The 25,506-nt window shown below is 49.6% G+C and overlaps 4 protein-coding genes across 4 annotated transcripts; 2 read left to right on the forward strand and 2 right to left on the reverse strand.

Moving 5' to 3' along the window:
* Window positions 1-5,751: 5,751 nt before the first annotated feature.
* N7508_011203 (uncharacterized protein) lies at window positions 5,752-6,450 on the forward strand (the record flags this gene model as incomplete). The annotated part of the gene is made up of 1 exon (XM_058469263.1): window positions 5,752-6,450. The coding sequence occupies one exon, from the start codon at window positions 5,752-5,754 to the stop codon at window positions 6,448-6,450; it is 699 nt and encodes a 232-aa protein (XP_058314241.1).
* Window positions 6,451-17,848: 11,398 nt separating this feature from the next.
* On the reverse strand, window positions 17,849-19,461 carry N7508_011204 (glycosyltransferase family 20 protein; the record flags this gene model as incomplete). Its single annotated transcript, XM_058469264.1, has 4 exons — window positions 17,849-17,912; window positions 17,967-18,677; window positions 18,726-19,098; window positions 19,161-19,461. 4 exons carry the CDS (start codon window positions 19,459-19,461, stop codon window positions 17,849-17,851), a joined length of 1,449 nt encoding a protein of 482 aa, XP_058314242.1.
* A 2,552-nt stretch (window positions 19,462-22,013) lies between these two features.
* Window positions 22,014-22,398, reverse strand: N7508_011205 (Con-6 family protein; the record flags this gene model as incomplete). The annotated part of the gene is made up of 2 exons (XM_058469265.1): window positions 22,014-22,095; window positions 22,151-22,398. 2 exons carry the CDS (start codon window positions 22,396-22,398, stop codon window positions 22,014-22,016), a joined length of 330 nt encoding a protein of 109 aa, XP_058314243.1.
* A 1,550-nt stretch (window positions 22,399-23,948) lies between these two features.
* Window positions 23,949-24,932, forward strand: N7508_011206 (uncharacterized protein; the record flags this gene model as incomplete). Its single annotated transcript, XM_058469266.1, has 1 exon — window positions 23,949-24,932. The coding sequence occupies one exon, from the start codon at window positions 23,949-23,951 to the stop codon at window positions 24,930-24,932; it is 984 nt and encodes a 327-aa protein (XP_058314244.1).
* Between the last annotated feature and the right edge of the window lie 574 nt (window positions 24,933-25,506).

The following is a 25,506-nucleotide window of genomic DNA, read 5'->3' on the forward strand; positions in this document are numbered from 1 at the left end:
TTGCGGTCCATCTTCGATGACTTGCTGGACGCGGCGCCGGTGCGCTCGTGACAGGGTCTTTTTGATCAGACGTGTCTTTCTGTTGCGTGCTTCGGAATAACACATCCAATCGTAAGGATCCTTTGTTCTCGTGTGTCTGCGGCGAAGACGACGGACCTCTTTCACTGCGGCCTTGCATGCCTCGTCGAAATCGGGGTTCGACCACGCTGATGGTTTCGCCCATGGTGTTGAGTCCTCAATTGCTGATTGAACGGCTTCCAGTAGTTCCTTGCATTCGGCCTCTATTTGCTGTATATCTCCCTGGGACAAATCCCTCGCATGTAGGTTTTCTTCGATTTTCTTGACGAGTCTTTGGTTGTCGGTGGTATTCCAGTTTCTTCGCATCTGTTGTGCTGTGGCTGGGGTCTCAATGTCAACCACGGTTCTAACCGGGAAGTGGTCGGAGGCGTGTTCGATGTCGTCTGCCCTCTCGCATTGTATAAGTCTATCGAGGAGGCTTGAGGAAACAAAGGTAAGATCAATCACCGACGATTGGTCATTCCGAGTCCAGGTAGATTTGCCTTCTTCAGTCGTTGCTTCCAGCCCTTGTTCGTTAGTGATTTCGAGGAGTTGCTCGGCCTCCCTGTCAGCTTTGGTTCCTATGCCTCCCCATGTTGGGTGGTGCGCATTCATATCCCCCAGAATTACGTGTTCTCCAAGAGGGCGTTTTGACAGCTCACATCTCAGTTGCTCTAGTGTTTCGCTGCCTGGCCTGTTGTAGATATTGTGTATGAAGAGATCCGACCAGTCTCCATCTCGACGGGCCTTCCTGAGCTTCAAGAGTTGGTAGTCCTGTGAGATGAGCTGGCATGACCAGGTGCTCGGATTAAGCTTCTTGGACACAAGCAGGCATACTCCTGGTTGCGGGGGAGCGAGGGTCTGATTCTGGCTCTCGTGCTGGGCTTGGTTGGTTTCGTGCACTGTTTCTTTTGCCGGATATACCAGCTGAAATGATGCAGTCGCTGGTTGATGGGTTGTGTGCTGTAGCTCATTCTTCCACGGCTCCTGCACGGCGATGATATCCGCTGCGAGAGCTCTCTTGTCTCGAAGAAAGGTGGCCATCACTGGCCACGACTTGTGTACGTTGTATTGGAGGATTTCGAAAGTCTTCATTGGAGGTGCTGTTCGTCATCGCTTCGCTCGCTAGCTTCGTGCCATACCTCGTCGTTTGGGTCGTCGATTGTCACTGCATCGGTTGTAATCACGGGAGGAGATGATCTAACCGATACCATTTGCTGATGTCTATATTTTAAGACCACCAGTTTGCGGTATTCCGGGCTCTCCGGATCCAGCTCTTCACCATTGGGCTCCAGCGTGCTATTCGCATCGTTGAGGGTCGTGACCTCATCGAAGAACTGGGAAAGTCGGTTTTCGTGGCTATCTTGTTGGGTGTTAGTCTGGGAGAAATCAGCTGGGTTGAGCTGGATGTTGAACCACTCGTTGTCACCAGGCTGCTCATCCATGGAGTCTTCTGGCTCGCCCGTGTGGCGCCTTTTGGAATTGGCGTCTTTCTGGGTCGTTATTTGGGAGGCCAGTTGATACCTCGTTGATCGCTGGCATGCAAGTGGTATCAATGGTGGTTTGGAAACTTTTGATCTGGTCTTTGAGCCCTTTGGGCGACCAGGGCCTCGTTTGGATCGTGTGGTTTCAGTGGGCTCCTCTGGTGCCGTCTCTGTTTCCACGAATGCGGTGACCGGATCAATCACAGTTTCCTGGCTGACCGTCGAAGGCTCTTCCTCCTGTTATCTCCTGGGGGCATGTATCGACGCTTCCATTCCGTCTCCTGTGGTAGTGTTTGAGCTGGTCGACTTTGTTGATTTGTCGGACCTTGTTGCAATTCGGAAGTGAAGAGGGATGCGGTGATATGTAGGGCACTCCGCCAACGCTTGTTTGGCTTCATTCATCGCTGCGATCTTCACCGGACACTCCCGGCTTGTCGGACGATGTCCTTCGCCACAGTTGGCGCACTTGGCTGGTGTCGCTTGCCCCTTTGTCGACGGACACTCCCAGGTCGGGTGTCCGCCGGCGCAGTGGCCGCATTTGAAAACGTTGGAACAGTGTGACTGGATATGCCCCGGTTTTTGGCATTTCCTGCAAAGCTTTATCCGCCCTTCGCGGCAGAATCGTGATGCGTTATGGATTTGCTTCCCCCAAACGACCCCGGTAATGATAGCGCGATTAGCCACGACTGGGCTGGTGAACTCGATCAGGATCGAGCCCTCCGCCCTTTCACCCGGACGCGTCAGCCATCCAAGATATTGGATCCCAGAGTCCTCGCCCCAGTTGTTCTGCCTGAGCAGTTCAGCTGCACGGTCGGTCATCGTCTCCGGGGTAATCTTCATCGACCTCACCGGGATGTGGTAGGCCACGACTCCCCAGGATGGTTCCTGGATCACCGAGCCAGGTCCAAACGCCCTCAACCACGTGGGGTATTTGCGGAGGACCTCTGCGCCGGCGGCGCTATTGGCGATCATCGCCACGTCGCCCGAGGGCAATTTTCGGGCTGCGACGAATGATGCCTGTCCAGCCAGTACCCCTGAGCTCTGCCGAGCAGAGATCGTCTTTTGCCGTTCCGCCCGTTCAACCAAATCCTTCGGCGACAATCCGCGGATCTGTTCACGGTTTGGCCCAACTTTGACGATCACCTCGCGGTCTTCGCGGAGCTCGATTTCCGGTACTCCTGGAGACGATGTGCCGTTGCTCCGGGTGTTGGGTGCCGCAGCCTTGGCTAGGTCGCGCTGCCATTCTCTGGCTCGGAAAGTGCGCCATGCCGCCGCAGAGTTCGCTGCGGGGGTGGACAAAGTCGTCGATAAGGCGCTCGTGGTCTTTTCAATGGTGTCGATTCGCTGGTTCAGACGGTCGGTGTCGAGGTTGATCTTGGTCAGCGCCTCCAGCACCTTGGCCATTCCCTGGCCGTCGCCCCGTTGGGCGTTGAGTGCGTACTGGCGGACAGCTCGAATATATCCAGTGACATATCGATCCTCTGAGCCATTGTTTTCGATGTGGTTTAGCACCCTGCGGGCCCCCTCCGCGATGTCGTCCATGGATCGGGGCGGGTCCGCGAGGGCCGTGTTTTTTGATGTTCCTCTCCTGATCGGGGGCAAATTCTGTGCATTCGCGCCAGTCGCCATCACCGCTGCCATCACCCTTACAAAGCGGGTATCAGATGGAAGCGCTTGAAGTTACGACTACGGTGAACTAATTCTCGAGGCCTCGCGACCTCCGGTTGGCTAGATATTCCCAGAAAACGTTTTTACCAAGAAAGAGTTGTTTTTAATGGCTCAGCAAATGATTTCGTGACAGAAATCTCTGCATCCGAAAGTGGTTTACGTCGAATCTGAGGGATGTAAGAAATGATATTGTGGAAAGCCTCGCTGTAGGAATTCAATGAGGATGAAAATAATCCAAGTTGGGAAACTTGAGCAGTGATGGTCTCCATACTGGTGCGCCAGTCCGCGTCACAGAAAGGCCTTATCTACTTTCAGGGGTCGATAGAATAAGTACATTTCGCGGTGCCTCGGTTTGATATTTTAAATCAACTCAGATGGGCATCAATTGAATTGATGCCCATAAGAATGATAAGGATCGAGTATGATTGGATATTGCGTTACAAAGTTGAATGGTGAACGTCATACTCGAAAAAGAAAAGGTAGCGTGGCATCAACTTAGCATTCTGTTAGGTCCGAGTTTAGTCCATGATGTGGCAATGCTAAGTAGCTCAACTCAATACTTTTTGTGTGGGAAATTTCAAAAATTGAAACCCGGAAGAACACTCACGACAGTAGTCACATGATCATCTTGGCAACGGGGCGGGTCGGCGCATCTGTCCGGGTATCCACATAGCGGAAAGAAAACTAATTATTGGCGTGTCCAAGCTACTTTGGGCTTTCGGAGTTGGCGAACCGCCAGGCAGCAACAATGACATCTCGGCCCATTCTGGTGCTAGTAAAGGTATCCTTCATTGCCCTAAAGACTACGGCTGTGCCATTCGACTCCGCTCCCCCGAGAGGAGGGACATCATTCTACGGGAGTTCGCCGAGGCACAAGAGGTCTTTGCCCATTCAATTTAAGATAGATTAGAAGCTACTCGACGTATTAGAAATGTGATCATTGTCCCGTTTCTTGCCATCTCTCGGCGGAAGCACGTGTGAGTCGGGAATTTCCGTTTCTGCAACCGATGCGAGTTTCCCAAAGGAGCAACGGACTTCACTCCGATCTCTTCTTTGTCAGGTAAGGCGGACTGCCAAGCACACCGTTGAGTTTGGCTTTCCCAACAAGTAAGCACTGTAGCTTTTTCAGGGTCTCTGGATAGGACGGGAATGACGAATCATCCGGATGTTACAGTAGCATTAGCAATAAGCTCGAACCCAATTGGAAATCCCTTTCTCCGCATTTCTTATCAATGTTTTGGTTGATCACGGTACCGATTTAATCTCCATTTGCTCAAGTTGACGCCTTCACTTCATACGAGTGGCTGGCTGAGCGCAGTACATATTTCCCCTATCTGAAGATAGATATTTAGACGATCGTCCAATGCCCGCATCTTCTCCATTCTTCAGGCTAAAAACTGTCGATCACAGCTGTTCTTGATATATACAGAAATGAAAAATCTTCACCGACAATACTTTTGATCCTTGTCCATTCAACCTCGGCTAGGCATTGGCCCGCTGTCGATGGTCTGGACTTTCTTCTTATAGAGCTATGGCGACAGGGAGTCACTCCCAATGGCGAGTTTCGGTATCGGGCCGGATCGTCCTGCTGTCAGAGATACGATTCTTCAGCTTGCATAGCATACCTTTTCTATGATGATCTAGTCCTGGACAAGTATAGGGCTGTTGACGATATTGCCGATATACCGATATTGACGATACGATATCGACAGACGATACGATATCGGCTGCTTTTGAATTTGCCGATGCCGATTGCCGGTACGATATCGGCGGGCTTCAAATTTGACGATATCGTGAGTGGCGATATCTGTTGGAATATCCCGATTGCTGAGATAATGAGGCTGGATTCACTTGCATACATTGACCTACCTTTCACTTCACTTGTATCTAAGTAATACAACACACAATTAACTCCCCTCAATATTATGATCATTGAAGCATCACTTAATAAACCAACAATAAGCATAACTTACTGTTGAAATATCCCGGTTGCTGAGATAATAATGAGGCTGGGATCACGTGCATACATATATACCTGTTCACCAGCCTACTTGTATCTTAGATAACATGTAACACAACATACAATCAACTCTCCTCAATAACACGAACACTGAAGCATCACTTAATAATCAACAGGTTATGAGCCTGGCACTGCTCACCTCGAATTGAAGATCGCTTCTTACTCCTAAGTTTCCCCATCAAGTGATAGCTTCATCTATTGACTGAATTGAAATTGCTCATTTAGTACTTCAACGAAGAGAACATTTTCCAACGATGAAGAGAAAAATGAATTGTGCGGACTCGTCTTACGAATCCTTGCAAAAATCACACCGCTATATTTTTGTGAAACCAATCATAGTCAACCGTTATGTCTCACAACAGACAACAGACGCATCGCAGCTACAGATATCGCACCGCTCCAGACGTATCACATTACCCGGACAGATGAAATAACCTGTCCCCTATAGCATGCTGAGATGCTAATTTTCCCCTAAAAATCCCTGATCTTCTCAAAAAGGGGGACAATCCGCTATTCTAACTTATGAAAAGAAAGCGTGGACCATATAACCAATGGACTGACAAGGAGCTCAATCTGGTGTGCTATCTTCGATGCATCCGTCATTGGCCCTTTTCAAAAATCCAAAAGGTGAACTTTCCACTACTTTCCCAACACGCAGTTGGCGCGGCCTATAGGCATTTACCTCCGGAAGAGCGCACACGCCGGGCGCTCTCTGCTGTGCCCGTCATTGCCGAGTCCCTGCGCACCACAGGACGTAACTCTCCAAGTCAAACGCAGCCAGAGTTCTCAAATCCGGAACGGGGACCAATTCACCCTAGCTCCACAAATATCGAGATCGAACTTACACCGTCGACCTCAAATAGCAATACCTCAAACCGGTACAATCTCCGACCAAACAGACCGACATCTTTCGCAGAGCGAAAGCCACAATATATGGTCGACCGCGTCCATTTTCCTCACTTCTTCGAATCGTATAGCGATCATCTCAAGCCATACGACCTACTGGACAGTGAATACGTTCCCCTTTCGCATACACCTACCCCAGGCTCGTCGGAATATTCTCACTCCGTCAACTCTACTCAACCAAGTGAGGCCTCGAGTCTCGAACTATTTGGTCTGGAGCCTCGATCTCCTGAACTATCGGACTACACGCCTTCTGTCCACTCAATTCGCTCAAGTGGCTCGTCAAGTGCCGAATTCTTTAGCACCGAAGAGCCTTGAATACCACCACGATGGATTCGAATAAATTTGAACAAATAGGCTTGAGCTCATTTTACCATGCTATACCAACTCTCGATAATGCCAACGACTGGTCGCAGTGGAACCAGAAAGTCAAGGAGTTTCTTCGAATATCTCCTGTGGCTAAAGATGAAACGATCATACCTCTGGAAGAGGAGGGAGCGCAGCAATGGTCTCACCGCCAGACATTTTACTCGCCAATGATCGCGGCAAAGCTGACCCACAACGCGGCTCAGCGGATAAACGCCTTCGAAATCACTCGAGTCCAAACTCTAATCAAAGCGGTGAAAGACAACTTCAAGCCGGAAGGTTCAGGAACATACGTCAATCTTCAGAGGAGGTACATGTCACTTACCCGAGCAAAATGTGGGAGTGCACAAGCCCTTGGGGCCGAGATCAGAAAGATCCATGCCGAGAAACTTTTACTCGACCCCGCATGTGTCACTTCTGAGATTGAACGAACCTTCTTTTTCCTCCATGCCTTAGGTCCAGAATATGAAAGCTTCCGTGACCATATCTTCAGACAAATGGATAGGCCTCGTAATGGAACCTCGAGAACCGCGGTTCTGAACCGCACCGCACCTCGGAGGTGCGGTTCTTGGTGTTATACTTTGGAACCACGGTGCAGTTCTGATATCTTTGGACCCGAACCGCGGAGGTGCGGTTCGAACCGGAGGTTCCACAAACATAACAAACTTAAGAAATTCCGTGACATGCATATTTTGTGCATATTTTGATTGTAATTTTGAGTATTTCGCTTACGGAATAGTTCAAAGGTCAAATCAAATATTCCATTCAAAATCCTTAATTCTGCTAACTTTATGGCTTTTCATACACAAAACCTTCATCTCGCCTTGAACGCTTTGGAAGCCGTCCTGATGAACGCCTCTGAGTACCACTCTCTCCCTGTGTATGGATATTGTCAGGCAGAGGAACTTCATACTCTTCATCTAGTTCAATCACATGCTCTTCGTCTTCTGTGGTGTTTTCTGCCCTTGGTCTTTTACCAAGCGCATGCTCACTGACCGGTTGGACGGCTTGAGATATGACTGCTGAAGGCTCATCTTCGCTGTCACTGATGAGATTAAATTCACACTCTCCGTTACGAGCATCTTTTTCCTCTTTCGCTGTTTGCGTCTCTTGGGTGGTGAGATAATCATCCATCAAGGAAAGCTGTTCAGATTCCATATCAAACTTTGTTGTACACATAAACAACATAAGATCCTGGATTGTTTTGGATTTCAGCGAGCCTCGGCGGTAGTGACAAATATCGCGAGCAGAGTTGAATAACCGCTCAACGCCGGAACCACTGGCAGGAGTTGTGAGAACATCGCGTGCTAGGCTTGCGAGTATGGGAAACTCCTGCTGATGCTCCTTCCAGTAAATCCGTGGGTTCACTAGTTGGGTACCTATAACGATCAGCAAGAGAGGTTTGAGACAAAAGGTTGGGTGAAATAGCCTACTACTTCCGAGATAGCGCGAAAGCTCGTCATGAGCGTTCGTCTGTGGCCGGAGAGATGCGGTCGAGGTCACGAGGATATCAACATCAGAGATCCCCCCTATCAAGGTGTTGCTACTCGATATGGACTGCGTCACTGAATAGCGCTGCTGGTAGGGTACCAAATAATTCTCTAAGCTCTTGTGGTACCGGACGCGCCAGTGTGGTTCCCAGTCCTTGCCAGAAAAGAATTCAAGCTTATTTTGTGGCGCCAGGTTCGTACCAATTGCATAGAGATCACTATCAATACCAGTTGTCAGTTTGTAGTACTCCGAGAGCTTCAACCTTGCCGCGTGAATGGCAGATAGTATCACTTTCTTCCAGTTGACCATCTTTCGCGCAAGTTGAGCTCTAGACTTCTCTAGATGAGAGAAAAGGGTGTGGTAGATTGCGAAGACACTGTGGATGGTGATTTTCTTGGTCTTGGAAAGGGACGTAGTGAAGGTAAAGAAAGGTTGCGTGATTGAAAGAAGATAGTCGATTTGTCGCCATTCATCATGGCTTGGTTGCAGCTCTTGGTTGTCGTATTGCGAGCAGAAGTCGTTGAGAACAGACTGTAGGCGTTTTGCACGCCGGAGCATCAAGTATGTTGAACTCCAACGTGTCCGAACATCTTGAATTGGAACAAGCTTTGGTTCCTTGGCTTGAAGATCTGAGAAATTCTCACGGCGTTGGGGGCTTTTGTTGACGAAGATCGCAAGTCGTCGAATCTAGTGATTAATTAGTAGTGATACCATTAGAAAGCATTTAAACTTACCTTAGAGAGAGTCTGCACGATTCCGCGGTTCCCTTGACGGGCCCCAATATCCCTCTTGGTCCATTTCATCTCTTCTCTTTCGTTCTTTGGATTTACTTCCATCTGACCAAGCAGCTCTTTGAGGCTGAGTTGAATGACATGTGCGATGCATGGCATACGAATGATTGGCACATGATGGGGTAGTTCAAGTGATTGAAGTGTCCCCCGGATGCTATCCATCAACGTTGAGTTATTAGACGCATTATCTGTGGTAACCGTCAAGACCCTGTCTTGAATCTCATGTTTTTGTAGTAGTTCCAGCAGAACAGTACTCAGATAAGATCCAGTTTGCGCCCCATGCAGCGGTTCGAAGCCAAGTAATATCTCACGATAATTCCAATCTTTATCGAGGAAGTAGGCTGTTACTGCCATAAAGGCCTGCCGAAAGGGCGAAGTCCAGCAATCCAGTGCGATGGAAAGTTTAGCATCCATAGGAAGCATCCGAAGAAGAGTATGTTGTCGTTCTTCAACTAATTCTTGAAGTTGACGGCGAACCATGTATGCAGATGGTATTTCCGGAAAGGATGGAGCAAGGCGGGCCATCTCAATTAGGGCGCGAAATTGTGGATGCTCAACAAGCTGGAATGGTAATCGTGAAGCAGTCATGAAGGTAATAACCCTCTCTATTCAGCTTGTTGGGTAAAGGTGCCTTTTTGAGGGGCTGGCTTAGCCTAAGCAAATTTAATTATCTTAGTGGGGATTGAGAGGAGATATAGATAGTTCCACGTACCCCATTATGTATTAGCCTTCTGATATCCTGCGAACGAGGCGCTGATTTCCGACAATTTACCCCTTGTGAATAGTGCTTATTCATAGAGGATGTCCCACGATGACGGTCCGCAGGATGGCTAAGGATATGGTCGCATGTTTTACACATAACCTTCGGGGATCCATCTTGAATAGTAGCTACCTGGTGAAAATGCTCCCAACATTCTGCCTGGTGCTTACTCTCGAAAATATTCCGTTTCGTCTGACTTCCATACTCTGTCTTTAACCACCATGCAACGAATTCGTCATTTACCATCTCTGTCCAGAGGACGTAGGTCTTCTTCTTTCGAGGACCGACGTGCTCGAGTGTCTCGGGGATGGGGGGCGGAAGCGCTGGCCGGGCGAAACCAACGTTGGGCGTAGAACTCGGCGTGTGCTGGCCATATAAAGTATCAGGAGTGAATGGCTGTAAATCGTCCGATGAAAGGAACGTGAGGCTATCCACAGGATTATCCCCGAAAATCGAAGACGGATAGTTGTCAGAGAACTGAGAGTCCTGGCTCTGTGACATATTTTCTCATAGAGCCGAGATCAGAGAGGGAGAGGGCGTAGAATAGACCTCCTGGAAATTTTCAGGTTATAAATAAGAGAAATAAACAAGTTCCAGCGGAATCGGGTACCAGCGTAAACTAGAAAAAGCTGAATATGGATATACCTATTTCCAGTCCTTGTTGTGATTGGATAGTCAGTCCCACTTTATCGAGGTTCTGTGAGGTTCGAACCGCGCCAAACCTTATGGGACCGCGTAGGACCGACCGCACAACGAACCTCCGCTACACGCAAAAAGCACCGCAAGAACCGCTTAAACCACATCAGGCACCTCTGTCCGCCCCACAGAATGACTGGATTCTCCGAATTTGCGTTAACGTCCTTTATACTCAGCAGGTAGCACATTTCTAAAGCCTTTAATAGAAAATATTAGTAGTAAAGTGTAGCAAAAAGTACAATAAGTACTTTCAACAGTGTAGACTACCCAAAGCAACTTCTAAGTTGCCACCGCGGGGATGAACAGAAAAATGACTGGGAAGGTGCTGGTATAGTCGCCAGATCAAAATATATATTTCTCACTCCACACAGTTCATTAACGATCACTCCGACCAGAATCAACCACCAAGAGCCTGGAACTTACTCAATTTAGGGAAACCTACAATTTTCAATGCTGGACTTTCTATATGAAGGTAAATTACATCAAATTTCGTGAGGAGAACAACTCTTTCTTGGCAAAAACGTTTTCTTGAAATATCCAGCCAATCAGAGGTCTCGCGGCCTCGTGAATTAGTTCATCGTAATCGTAACCTCAAGCGCTACGGCCTGATACCCTTTTCATAGGGGAGATGGCAGCGATGGTTGGGACGGGTGCGAACGCACAGATTTTGCCCCCTGCCAGGAGAGGAACACCAAAAAGCACGGCCCTCGCGGATCCGCCCCGATCCATGGATGACATCGCGGAAGGGGCCCGCCGGGTGCTTAACCACATCGAGAACAATGGCACGGAGGACCGGTACGTCACTGGATATATTCGTGCCGTCCGCCAGTACGCACTAAACGCCCAACGGGGAGACGGTCAGGAGATGGCCAAGGTGCTTGAGGCGCTGACCAAGATCAACGCCGGCACCGAACGCCTGAACCAGCGAATTAATACCATTGAAAAGACAACCAACACATTATCGACGGCACTATCTACCCCCGCGGCGAACTCTGCAGCAGCGTGGCGCAACTTCCGGGCCAAAGAATGGCAGCGCGACTTGGCTACGGCTGCGGCTCCTGTCACCCGGAGCGGCGGCACATCGTCTCCAGGAGTACCGGAAATGGAACTTCGCGAGGACCGAGAGGTCATCGTCAAGGTCGGAATGAACCGCGAGCAAATCCGTGGATTGACACCAAAAGATCTGGTCGAGAGGGCTGAACGACAGAGGGTAACAAATGCCCGTCAGAAGAATTCAGGGGTACTGGCCGGACAGGCTTTCTTTGTCGCCGCTCGAAAATTGCCGTCGGGGGATGTGGCAATGATCGCCAACAGTGCGGCAGGGGCAGAGGTCCTCCGCAAACATGCTGCGTGGCTGAGAGCCTTTGGACCAGGCTCGGTGGTCCAAGAACCGTCATGGGGAGTGGTGGCGTACCATATTCCCGTGAGGTCGATGAAGGTTACTCCGGAGACGATGGCTGACGTTGCGGCTGAGCTGCTCAGGCAGAATAACTGGGGCGAAGGCGCTAAGATTCAGTATCTAGGATGGATGACCCGTCCGGGTGAGAGGGCGGAGGGCTCCATCCTGATCGAGTTCACCAGCCCAGTCGTGGCTAATCGCGCGATCATCTCGGGAATCGTGTGGGGGAAGCAAATTCACAATGCATCACGATTCTGTCGTGAGGGGCGGATAAAGCTATGCAGAAAATGCCAAAAGCCGGGGCATATCCAGTCACACTGTTCCAACTTCTTCAAATGCGGTCACTGCGCCAACGGACACCCGACCTGGGAGTGTCCGTCGACGAAGGGGCAAGCGATACCAGTCAAGTGCGCCAATTGTGGCGAAGGGCATCGCCCTACAAGTCGGGAATGTCCGGTGAAGGTTGCAGCGATGAACGAAGCCAAGCAAGCGCTGGCCAACTGGCCTGCATATCACCGCGTTCCTATGCACCTCCAAGTGACCGCAAGCACCGGCAACGAAGCACCTTCGACTAGGGCAGACCCCATGGTTGCGAATGGACTCGAAGCGTCGATACACGCTCCGGAGGGGCAGCGGGGGGAAGAGCCCCCATGGAACCCCCAGGATGCTGTAATCGACGTGGAGACTGCAGCGATAGAAGTAGAAACATTACCAGAGGAGGTCACTGAACCGACTCAGCCTACTCAGCTCAAAAGGGGCCCTGGCCGCCCAAAGGGCTCAAGAACGAGGTCAAAGAATCCCAAACCAACAGTGATACCGCTGGCATGCCAAGGGTCCACAAGGCTCCAAGCGGCCTCGAAAAGGCGCCGCACAGGCGAGCCGGACGACACCATGGACGAGCAACCAGACGACAATGAATGGCTCAGCATTCAACCCACTCCGGCTAGTCTCCCTCAACCTGACACTCGGCAAGATAGCCTAGAACACCGACTTACCCAATTCATCAACGAGGTCACCACTGTCAATGAGGCCGGTAACACGTCCGGGCCTGATGACGAGGGGGAATTGGACCCGGAGAGCCCCGAATACCGCAAATTGGTGATTCTGAAATACACACAGCGGCAAGCGATACCGATTGGATCATCTCCGCCGCTCTTTCCGACGGATGCACCAACAATCGAAGACCCAAATGACGAAGTATGGCACGAGGCCAGCGAACGAAGCGATGACGAACAAACTCATCAATGAAATCGTTTGAGATTCTTCAATACAACGTACACAAATCGTGGCCAGTGATGGCAACGTTCCTCAGAGACAGAAATGTCCTCGCGGCGGACGTCGTCGCGGTGCAGGAGCCATGGAAGAACGAAATGCAACACACAACGCACCAACCAGCGACGGCAACTTTCCAGCTAATCTACCCACCAAAAGGAGCTGCTGACGGATCAACCCAAGGCCAGGATGATCAAGTCCAAGCCTCGGATCTCTCCCAACCGGGAGTATGCCTGTTTGTCTCTAAAAGGCTTGACCCGAGCCATTGGTCGTGTCAACTCGTCTCACAGGACTACCAGTTACTGAAACTTAGAAAGGCTCATCAAGGCAGAGACTGGACAGATCTCTTCATACACAACATATACAATAGGTCGGGCAACAATACCCTTAGACATCTAAGAAATGAGCTGTCAAAACGACCTCATGGAGAACACATCGTCCTTGGAGATATGAACGCGCATCACCCGAGATGGGGAGGAACAGGGACCAGGGCCGATCAGGAGGCCAAGCAACTCCTAGAAATCGCCAATGAATGGGAACTCGAGTTGACGACACAACAAGGCAGACCTACCTGGTCTCGAAACGATCAGTCGTCAGTGATTGACCTCACCTTCATCACATCCAAGCTTGTCAGCAGGCTTATCAATTGCGAGAGAGCGGATGACATCGAACATGCATCCGACCATTTCCCGATCAGAACTGTGCTGGATATTATTACACCAGTCGCCGTACAGCAGAAGAGAAGAAACTGGAGCGCAACTGATGATCAGAAACTTATCCAGAAGATCGAAGGAGGTCTACAGACAGGAGGCTTATACCAGGCAGATCCGCAGAGGATAGAAGCCAAATGCCAGGAGCTAATGGGTGTGATCCAGTCAGCAATCGAGGAATCAACCCCATGGGCAAAACCATCCGCGTGGTCGAACCCCGACTTTGACGACGAGTGTAAAGTTGCGGTCAAAGAAGTTCGTCGCCTCCGTCGCAAACACACGAGGACCAAAGACCCCTACGACTGGATGTGCTACTCGGAAGCACGCAACAAGAAAACGCGACTCGTCAAGAAAACGTTGTCAAGAGCGCACCGGCGCCGAGTCCAGCAGGTCGTTGAAGATGGCCCACAGGGTATGTGGCGATTGGCTAAATGGGCAAGGAACCGAGACGGGGCCTACGAGAAGGGTATCACCCCTTCGCTGAAAATGCAAGATCCCCAAATACCTGGAACTCTCGCGGAAACAGTGGAACGAAAAGCAGAGGCATTCCGGGTTGCCTTCTTCCCCGAACCGCCGCCAGCCGATCTATCCGACACAGACTCATTCCAGTACCCACAGCAGATCGAATTTCCAGCAGTCACCGCTCAGGAGATACAGGAGGCGGTGCGAGGAGCGAAAGCAGGGAAAGCACCCGGAGAAGACGGTATACCAAACTCTCTCTGGCACAAGCTTATCGAGATACCGGTGGTTCTAGAAACAGTGGTCCAGTTATTCAACGCATGCATAAAAACGGGCTACAACCCGTCACATTTCCAGCGCTCAATCACGGTGGTGCTCCGGAAGCAAGGCAAAAGCGACTACCAGCTCGCAAAATCTTTCAGACCCGTCGCGTTGCTGAACACGCTCGGGAAGTTTTTGGAGGCAGTTGTCGCGCGACGGATCAGCTACGCAGCAGAAACCAATGGCTTGCTCCCACGTAGCCATCTAGGCGGACGAAAGGGCATATCCACCGATCATGCTATCCACATCATCATCGACCGAATCAAAACCGCATGGGGAAAGGGCAAGCCAGTGGTATCTCTGCTGATGCTGGACGTGCCCGGAGCGTACGACAACGTCTCCCATGAACGTCTACTACACAACCTCAAAAACGTCGCTTGGGACATTTCGTTCCCTGGGTGAGGGCCTTCTTGACCAATAGAAGCACAAGAATCCGTATGCCCGAGGGTATATCCGGCCGAATCCCGACGCCAACAGGCATCCCTCAAGGATCACCGATCTCACTCATTCTATATCTCATCTACAACGCAGACCTCGTTGAGAACTGCGCTAACGGTGTGAATAGCAACGGGTGGGTCGACGATGTTTGCTTCATGACAAAGGGTGACAGCGAACGCGAAACCATCAAGAAACTCAGAGCGGCATGCCGCAAAGCCGACCAATGGGCCGAGAAACATGCATCAGTTTTTGACCCGAAGAAGTATGCACTCGTGCATTTTGTAAACACCAGGGAAGTCGACCCACAATACACATCGCTGTCTCTACGAGGGCACACCGTGACAGCGACGAGGACAGCTGAGCGGTACCTAGGCTATTGGCTGGATCCAGGTCTGGAATTCCACCATCACCGCGAGAAAGCGGTGACCAAGGCCGGCGTCTCTCTCCACGCACTACGAAGCTTGGCGGGTTCAACGTGGGGAGCCTCACTCTATGCAATGCGGAAGATCTACCAAGCGGTGATCATCCCGCAGATGCTCTTTGGGGTTTCCGCGTGGTATCAACCTACGCTCATCAGTAATTACAAAGCACGCACAATCAGTCAGCCTTTCGCGGCAATACAAAAACAGGCAGCATGCCTGATCAGTGGGGCTTTCAAAAGTACGGCAGCCGAAGCACTGAATACCGAGCTTCACCTACCGCCTATCTCTGTTCACATGAACCGACTGGTGAAAGAAACGGCCCTTCGACTACGAACAGGACCAGAGTCCGCTGTCCCACCAACGATGTTACGTCGCCGACCGGCAGATGAGAGAGACTGGGCTGGATGGACACCAATGGAGGCGCAAGCTTGGAAGGCGGGCGGATGTCTTACGGCTCCCCTGAATACTTTGACAAGAGGATGGGAGAGTCGAAAGGCATTCGTCCTGGCACCATGGCAAGCGCCACCAGAGGTGATCATCGAGGACAGAGAAGCTGCGGTTAACAATCACAACCAAATCCTGACGAAAGACCCAGGAGCAAGACCCTTGATTCTGTACACTGATGGGAGCGGAATTGATGGAAAGATCGGAGCGGCAGCGGTCGTGGGCCTTGAGGATCAACATGTTCACAGCCAGATGGGAGACGATAATACGTCCACCGTATATGCGGCAGAACTTCGAGCCATTGAGATGGCTCTTGAAATGGTTCTGGAAAGCACAGAGCCATGGGCTAAGCAGGCGAAGAACGGGATAGTCATCTTTGTAGACAGCCAAGCAGCGCTGAAGGCGCTGAGGCGACCGGGGATGCCGTCAGGACAGGTCTATTTAGCAGGATGCCTCGGCCTGATCCAGCGACTTGCTGGCAGATGCGTCCGAGTTGAGCTCAGATGGATTCCTGCGCACCAAGGGGTCATTGGCAATGAGATTGTGGACCAACACGCAAAAGAAGCAGCCCAAAAACCGGACGGCCCACAGAACCCTCACGATCGAGGTATATGTCTCGCAGCCGCAGCGAAACGGCGAATCCGCAGAGAAGCGAAGCTGGAGTGGGGCAGGACGTGGGCCAAGGAAACGACCAGTCGACCGACAAAACGCTTGATTGAAGCACCAACCAAGAAGACGCTAGAATACTGGTCGGGCCTGCGAAAAGCAACGGGCTCGATTCTGATGCAGCTTAGAACTGGGCGAATTGGCCTAGGGGCTTACCTGAATCGTATCAACCGACGCGAAACAGCGCGGTGTGACTGCGATCTTGGCAGCCAAACAGTAACACACGTCCTGCTGGAATGCCCCTCGCACCAGGACGAGCGAGACTGGATGAGAAGCGCTCTTTCCGACAAGGGAATTACTCTTAGTCGAGACGAACTCCTGACACGACCGGAGGCTCGCACGGCTGTGGCCGAATTCATGGTCAAGACTGGCCTCCTAGGCTAATTTCAGACAGTCGACCCTACGGCTCTGGGCGAGGAAGGGGACGACCAAGGAGCGGAGATAATGATCCCTTAGACAGTGTGACGGAAGAAGAAGGATGGCGCCCATTAGGAGTACAGTGCCAGGTCCACTGTACTCCCTTGATCCAAGCGAGCGCGCAAGCGGCAGCCAACAAGACTGGACAGGTGAAGAGAAGAGGGCGTGGAAATGCTGTGTTGAAGCGGGGCCCTGGTCCTACCCGCGACCAGGGGTAAATGACGTACAAGTCGGCTTTGTGTTTATCATGTTTGCATCTGTGCATTTCTTTTGTTTGGTTTACATCTTTCGATTCGAGGACGATTGATCAGAAATTCGCAAGGCGAGTTCCCTGACGGTCGCCCAGTGGGCTGGTGACCACCTTTCAGCTGTCGGCAGGCCTGACAGCACTCCCGCATAGCAGCATATATATAGAGCGAGCTACATCGGGCAAATGAATACATCATCACATCAACATCATCATCATAGTGTTCAAATTCTATGGAATGTGGTGCAACTACTTATCACATCGAAAATATATTTCCGCATCCTTACACACCAATTTCACCAACTCTCTATCAGATACCCCAGAAAAGTTCCTTTGGATAGAAAAGAGGGCCAGCTAAGTATTAGCCAGTCAGGAGTCTTATTCAAAAGACATAATTCAAATAGTTACATAGAGGGTGGATGAAAATTAATGGAATCATGGGTAGCCGTACAAAATAGGTATAAGAAACAGTAATTTATGAGTACATGTCAGCAAAATTATCCATCCTTATTAGGGAAGGCGTCAAAACTTTATGCAATCCAGGGCCGTCTGGGTCGTAGTCAGGGTGACCCTGACGAGATTTTATGACCCTGAGGGTCGGTCCGGGTCGCCAGTCGGTAGGAGGGACCCAATATCAGGGTCGTGGCGAGGTCTAGTTAGCAGCGATCGCACGGCCGTGCATCGTTCTCACACCGTTGCCACAGCGACAAGCTTTCTCTGAGGTCTGAAGCAACGAAACACATCATCATGCGGCAGGCCCAGGCACAGTGGAACAGCCCTGCTTGCTAGGCCCACGGCCAGTTTTGTAGGTTGTAACCTATCGGCGGAGCGGTGTTGAAATTTGGGTGAGCTCCGCGACGAAGGACTGGCCCCAAAATGCACTGGAAATGAGATTAGCTGCCGCCTCACAGCTTGGACAAGATCAACACTCATACCTGGTATACTTGGAAACATATTTGTCAAGCTTGGCGAACCTAAAGGCGCGCTGTTCATCATCCATAGTGACAGCTTCTCTATATGCACTCGCCAGTTCGTCCGAGCTCCAAGGGTTAAATATTATGCTGCCATTTAGACTTTGTGCAGCACCTGCAAACTCAGACAGGCACAAAACACCGTGACGTTTCTGCTGAGACGCGATGTACTCGTAAGCCACCAAATTCATTCCGTCACGTGTGGAAGACACGATGCAAGCAGCGGATACGGCGTACAGTGCAATGAGCTCATCAGTATTAACTGATCTGTGAAGGAAGTGGATAGGCATATATTCAACGGTGCCAAACTTGCCGTTGATGCGACCAACTAACTCATTCACCACTGCACGCAGGTTTTGATACTCTTCGACATCTTGTCGGCTTGGTACGGCGACTTGTACCAGAACGACCTTGCCAATCCACTCCGGGTTGGCACTTAAAAAGACCTCTAGCGCATGTAGCTTATGCGGCACCCCCTTAATGTAATCCAAACGGTCAACGCCAACGATGAGTTTGATGGCCTCGAATTTTTGCTCCAGCGCCACAATGCGCTTCTGGACATATTCTTTTTTAAGACCTTCTTTGAACTTTTCGGGGTCAATGCCGATCGGGAAAGCACTGCAGGTAACAATTCTTCCTTGGAACTCAATCCCGTTTGGTGCCGTGACAAGCCCACTATTTGTATTAGCTCCATGGATAATGGCCCTTCGCGATTTCACTCACAGCAAGCGCGAACAACTGCTCAAGAAATGACGAGTGTAATCATAGGTATGGAATCCGATAAGGTCAGAATGCAAAATGCCCAAAAGAAGCTCATTACGCACAGGCAAGATACGGTAGATTTCACTGCTAGGGAAAGGAGTATGCAAGAAGAACCCGATCTTGACATTTTGCTTGCTGCCCCTAAATTCCCTGCGCAGCATTTCAGGCAGTAGCATCAGGTGGTAGTCATGCACCCAGATCAAATCACCCTCTCTAACATCATTGGACATAGCCTTGGCGAAAAGACGGTTGGCTTCTTTGTATGCCTCCCAGGCGGACTCGTCGAATGTCATTTCACCGGGGTGATAATGGAAGAGCGGCCAAAGGATGGAGTCTGCAACAAGGAAAGCTGCTTAGTATAAATAAGACCTGGCAATCGAAATTGCAAGCACTTACTAGAAAAGCCATTATAGTGGCGATTTGCAAGGTGTTCATCTATGAAGACCGGCACCGCGCCATATTCATTTTTCAAGCGCTGCTTAACCACCGGAACTTCGGGCTCGGGCACCTCCAGACCCGGCCACCCATACCACTGGAATGTAGTAGATTTGGAGAGACCGCTGAGGCCGCTCACCAGACCTCCTGATGACATGGAAAAGTCATACTTGCCATCGTCAGAGCGCTTAATGGTGATGGGAAGACGGTTGGATACCAGAAGAAGGCGGGCTTTGCTCCGGGCCGCTTCAGGGGAGGGCATAGTCGAACAGACAACTGAGAGGGTGGAATGAGATGGAGAGGTCACTAGGTTTGAGGGCGGAAATAGCACATCAAAGTCGACAAAGCCTACGTTGCAGAAATTCTTGGAATCATCTGTAGGACAAGCGTGACAGACGCCGTGACTTAGTTCTCGTCGCGAAGAGATAATGATCTAACGGCAGCTATTTCGGTAAATCATAGTGGAAGTTGTTGTTCCAAAAACTTACAACTGCTAGAAGACCCGTCTGGATTCCGCCAGACTCTTTTGTTAGTGACATGGCGGTGGGGTAGCAAAAAATGCAGGTGTCCCGATAACTGCAACTCGTCATTGTTACGAGATATTTACGTATATGGTCTTTGCTCAGTGCACCAATTGTTTTGACCGGTCCACTAGTACCAGTGTCAGAGAGTTATGGGGTTATGGGCTTCAATGAGATATAATGAGATAACTGAGGAGGGAAATGGCTTAACTAGTGCACTACTTGTCTTGCATCTCGATTAAGGCCGGACTTCATTCAGCGAAGCGTGGCGGCAGCGACGAACTTTTCAGTTGCCGAGTCCACGCATACTTGAACACGAATATGACAAGTACTGACTTGGTTCTGGGAAAGAAATCCCAAGGTAGTGCTAATGGAACTGCTAACGTGATTCCCGGCCGTCCGAGCGTCCCGGTCGCGCGAGCGCTACTCTTAGAACTTTCAAATTTTGTACTTTTACAATCTTAAATATCAACACAGGATTCTGACTTAATCACTAAATAGCTTCTGCAGGACATCGAGAATAAGTATGTCCTTTGGTTCCGCAACAAGAACAAGTAACCTGACGCCATATAGTAGATACAGGGCGTAGTTCAGGCTTAACTGGTGATTCATGAGCACCTTCTGTTGTAGATATATATTTCATTCCACCATCTTTTTCCACCACCATATTAGATCCAATCTCTTCCAAACCTCGCAGACTGCCTTGATGCGATATCTGCTTCTTACTACTAGCCCTCTTCTTTATCTGCTTTTTATTAGCAGTCTCTAACCTAGCACAACGATCTTGGATAAAGATCAGCTCATGAGTTAGCCGAACAGCCATATCATGCGACCGATCAATCGCTCGTTTTATTGGGGAAGTCATGGTCTCTGATGAAGACTCAAGACCTTTTTTGATCTTAGAGTTCATTTTTTGTAGTTTTGAGAGGCTCCAAAGCGTATCTAGATCACTAGTACTGCTGGAAGATGCTGGTCGTGATTCAAGTGGCGTAGGTACCGAAAGCGATTCAAGCTGAATATTGAGCTTGTCTAGTACACAAGTAGCATCTAGAGGTACTAGACCGGTACCTTTGAAGCTATTCTGTATATTCTGAGCCGTCAAAGCAGCTTCTCGGGCAATGGGGTAGAGTTGAAGGAAGTCATCTTTATCAATCGAATTGACACCAAGGCGCATCTCTTCCATAACAAGCGCTCTATATACTCTTTTGAGAACTGAAAAGCATCCAACATCAAGAGGTTGTAATGAATGGGATGCATGGGCAGGCATACAAAGAGAGACAATATCGTTCTCTTTGCAGATTCCGTCGAATCCAGGTGTTAAATGAGATGAGTGTCCGTCCAGAATTAGCAACACATATTTCCCTTTCCGCATAGGAAGATAGTGTAAAAAATGTCTTTTAAGCCAATCAATACCGATCTCATCACTTGTCCATCCATTAGAGCTCTTGTTCACACTCCAAAGTGGTGGTTTTGAGAGCCAGCGCTCTAAGAAGACCCTTTCCTTTGAAAATGATATATGGTGGAAGCGCAACACCATTGGCACCAATACACTCAATTACAGTGACCCATTCTCGATTCCCAGGCTGCAGAACACCTCTTCTGCCATGGTATTCCGCAGAAGTAATAATCCTTTGAGTAGAATTGACTCCCATCGCAAAGCCAGACTCATCAAAGTTATTGATATCATCAGAAGTAATACCATATTTTTTGATAGTATGTTCCACAAGCTTAAACCAAGGTAGGATAACCCGAGGGTCTTCGGAAAGAGCTCTCTCATAGTTGTATTTACGAGAAAGGCAAGTAGACAGACTTTGGTGTCTTTTGACAAATTCTGTAGTCCAATTTTGGCCAACTTTCGGAGGGTCGGAGGGTATCAATTCACGCGATCGGAGCAACAAATTGGCCATATCTCTTAACAAAGCATGCGTAAGAGCTGCTCCTCGAGAGTCCATAGAAAGCAACCATTTCTCCATAGATTCCTCCTCTAAGACAGTAAACTTATGGCCAGATGCGCGAGATTCATCCCTAAATTGTCGGCCTTTGATCCGGTGCTTCAAAGTTGATACTGGCACGTTAAAAGCGCGGGCAGCAGCAGCAGCAGACAGATATTGACCATCTTCCATGGCCTTGATGGCCAATAAAAGTCGTTCCTCTTGCTGTACTGATTTATGAGGTTTTTGAGAGCGAATTGGTGGCATGGTTAATGTTTAAAAACAAAGACTGCTAAGAGAAGTGTTTTTTTTCAAGTGTCGCTCGGGTGACGGGGACGCTCGGGCGGCCGGGAATCACGTTGTTACTCCGGAACATTCCTTTCCTTCATCTCTTCCGCAACTCTCTGCTTCCCGCCCTCCGTCACGCCAGGGTTGTGCTGCGCGCTAAAAATTGGGTTATCATCATACCCAAACAACAAATTCCCAAGGTAAGACTCACGCCTTAAGCCCAGCTGAAACCCTCATGGGATCTTTGTTTTGATCACCCCTGGCTTGATATAGCTCCTCCCGCGGGCGATCCCCGCCGATCTCATCAAGCATAGCTTGTGCATTTTGCTTTGCTTCTTCGGAGACGTTGGGGTTGCTTAGAATGCTATAGAAGGTTAACATGGGCATATGATATGTTGTTGATCTCGACACTTGCGCTTTATACCCACGCATTTCATTGAGTCTGTCTTCTGTGGACATGTTGTCTAGGAACCAGGTGGGTGAGTCGGTTCAAACAGTTATAGTAAGGAAATTGAAATGTACTTTTGCTCTCACGGATAATTCTTGTCCTTATACGCGTTACAATCAAGGGAGGGTCTACATCATGTCATGTCGCCGTCACTATATCCGGCCAGAGTTGTAAGTATGACGCAACGGACATCTGCATCACCGCCAGCTACGACGGGCACACCTACCTGGACTTACCTGTAAGGGCGGATCCATATGGCAGAAGACTTTACGTGCACTGAAGCTAACTAGTACAGATAAATGGTTAAGGGTTAAACCACCACTACTGTCCAAGCATACTACATGTTCTCGCCGAGTGCAGTAGATATAAAATAAGTTATCCTTTAGCTGAGAAGGTTTGTGATTCTACACGGGTGTTTTCCGGTAGTTTGAAGGCCAATTTTATTCGCTGGAGCATAGTTCCGACATGAATGATACATGGCGAGTAATATCTCCCAGCGAGAAGAGGTAAGGGATGGCGAAATAACCATTCTCAACATAATGTACGCTACTTAACAACATCTGAAAGAAGTGAACATAACCGAATAGATTTGATGTCATCAATTTTTACCGTATGTATTGGCACGATTACCCTCCATGACTTAAATTTTCAAATTGCTAATGATGGAGTTTACGGGGATTCAAAAAGTTGACAGCGTACTGCAGTGTCAGAAGTTTCCGCGAAAATATCGATCGGTATAACCATACCTTTGTCTGTTTCACTAGACCCAAAGTAACATCGCAAGAAGTAGCAAGTTTTGCTTACATACCAATGTCTGCCACCCCTTTCTGATAACGGTATACGTATATGTTCGGTGGACATGGTCAATTGTTCGAGAATATGCGAGGAAGCCGGTATTGAAAGCGCGACAATTCTTGTATTCAATGTCGGGGATGAGGTCAGCAGTGAGCCTGGTGCGAGTGCTGATCACTCGGAATACCTTGTGTCCAAGGCCCCTACGTCGAATAGTTTCTGAAGTAAACTTCCGTCAACCTATCTTTGGTTTCGGTTGTCAAATTTGCTGTCGAACGTAGCAAAAAAATAATATAGTCGGCGTGTACAGACTGCACATGGAGGCATCAGGAAGAGGTGATGGCTGAACAGGGTGCTATAGACAAGCTACTAGATCGCCAGCCCAAGAGGCCTGGCCTTCTCGGGGTGGACCGCTTCCTCCGAACTCGTTTATTTATTGCTAAAGGGACGACGCAGGAGCCCGGACCCGTGATAGCAAGAAAGAGTAGAAAGTCCAACAGCTAGCTTAACGCAAGTAAATAAGAGGTCAGTTAGATGGAGCTTACATCATACCCGGGAGAGTGGATTAGTTATGTCCATGACAACTTGTGACGTATTCATGCTCCGTAACAGGACAAGAGCACTGTTTTGGTCAGCATGTAGAAGATTTCATTTTTGCTTGAGAATTTAGCTGTATAACTTTGTATATCTCTTTTTGAGGCATGAAGAGCAAACGTTTGCTTGTACGAACCTTTTGAGAAAAAGAACTACGGCCAGCCAAAACCTCACCATGAAGCCCTCTAAGCCCGCATCTGCCACGATGAACGAGCAGACATTTGTACCCGCAACTATGCGTGCAGTTTACTACTCCCCGATCAAGGCTGGTAATGAAGACTTGGCCGGAGCAAATTATAGGCAGAACTACCGTGAGACCGACTCCGGCTTAGCTATGGGAGCATTGTTGGATCCCGATTATCCAACGCCGCAACCATCACCACACCAATATCTCCTCAAGATCCAATCAGCCACATGGGGACATATGGAAGCGCCGCCAAACAGATTTGTTAGCCCGAAGTATCCGTCCACGCGCATTCCACTACACAACGTATGTGGAACTGTGATCAGCACACCGACGGAAGATCATACAAGACCTGGGGGGCCGCGGTTCAAAATTGGAGATGTAGTTTTTGGGATGTTGAGTTATACGCGAGACGGCGGGGCGGCTGACTACGCGCTTGCGACGGAGGACGAGCTCGCGTTGAAACCAATGAATATCAGTGCCGCGGAGGCGGCTTCGGTGGTTATGCCAGCTCTGGTAGCTTGGCAGGCGCTTTTCCGGTATTGCAGGACTCGGCTTTCTGCGAAAAGCAGTGAAAATCCGACTAGCTCTACGCCCATGCGTGTGCTATTTATCAACGGGAACGGCAGTAAGATCGGTCGAATTGCTATCCAGCTTCTACGGGCGGGAAATGTGGCCCCTGCTTTCGCTAGGCCATGGATCTGCGCTGTGTGTGAACGGGAGGAATCGGAGGCGCTTAAGGATGAAATGGGTGTGGACGAGGTACTTATCTCTCCGCCATCCTCACATAAACCCGTTGATCTCGCCGCAACCTTCCACTCCCGCAACTGGGATCCAGCGGATATTATACTGGATTGTTCCGGCGATGCTACCTTCCGGCTAGCCCACGCATCCTCCGTGGTGAAGGATAATGGTTTGCTGATAAATCTGGGAATACCGTGGCCTGAAATGAAGAGTACAGTCGGCCAGGGTTAGGATATCCTGTGTCCGAACAATATTGTAGCGCGCTTGGAACGTGTGACTGCGTTACCAGATGGCGCTGCGCTGGCGCAAATTGTCGAGCTTGTTGAAGGAAATATGATCGCAGTTGGTGAGACGGCTGTCATAGATCTGGTGGATGCGAGTGATTTTATAATAAGCGGGGGTAAGGAGGCGTCTAGCCGTCTAATTAGGAACGAAATAGTAGTTCGAGTCAATTGAGCGACGAACTCTCTGAGCAAGCAGGTTGTCTACAATTGAGATTGAGCATAGCACTACACTTCGGATGCGTCCAACAAGAAAATGAATGAGATAGTCCAATATTATTTGGTTCGACTAAAGACAGTCTGGCTGCAGGTTTGCTCGCCCTTGGATATTTAGCTTTCTATGGGTCTTACACCACTACATTTCTGTGCATCGTAGTTATGACCCTTCTTGCCTCCGCGCAGGATAACGAAGCAGTCAGGGTTACCGACAATGTTTGTAGTTAGAAACCGTGGAAAGCCTTGTAAAAATGTACATTCAGTCAACTTCCCCCGCTGCATTAATCGTTCACCATGATTTCGCTCTT

The sequence above is a fragment of the Penicillium antarcticum genome, assembly GCF_028974205.1.
Source record: "Penicillium antarcticum strain IBT 31339 chromosome Unknown utg000010l_segment0_segment0, whole genome shotgun sequence".
NCBI lineage: Eukaryota > Fungi > Ascomycota > Eurotiomycetes > Eurotiales > Aspergillaceae > Penicillium > Penicillium antarcticum.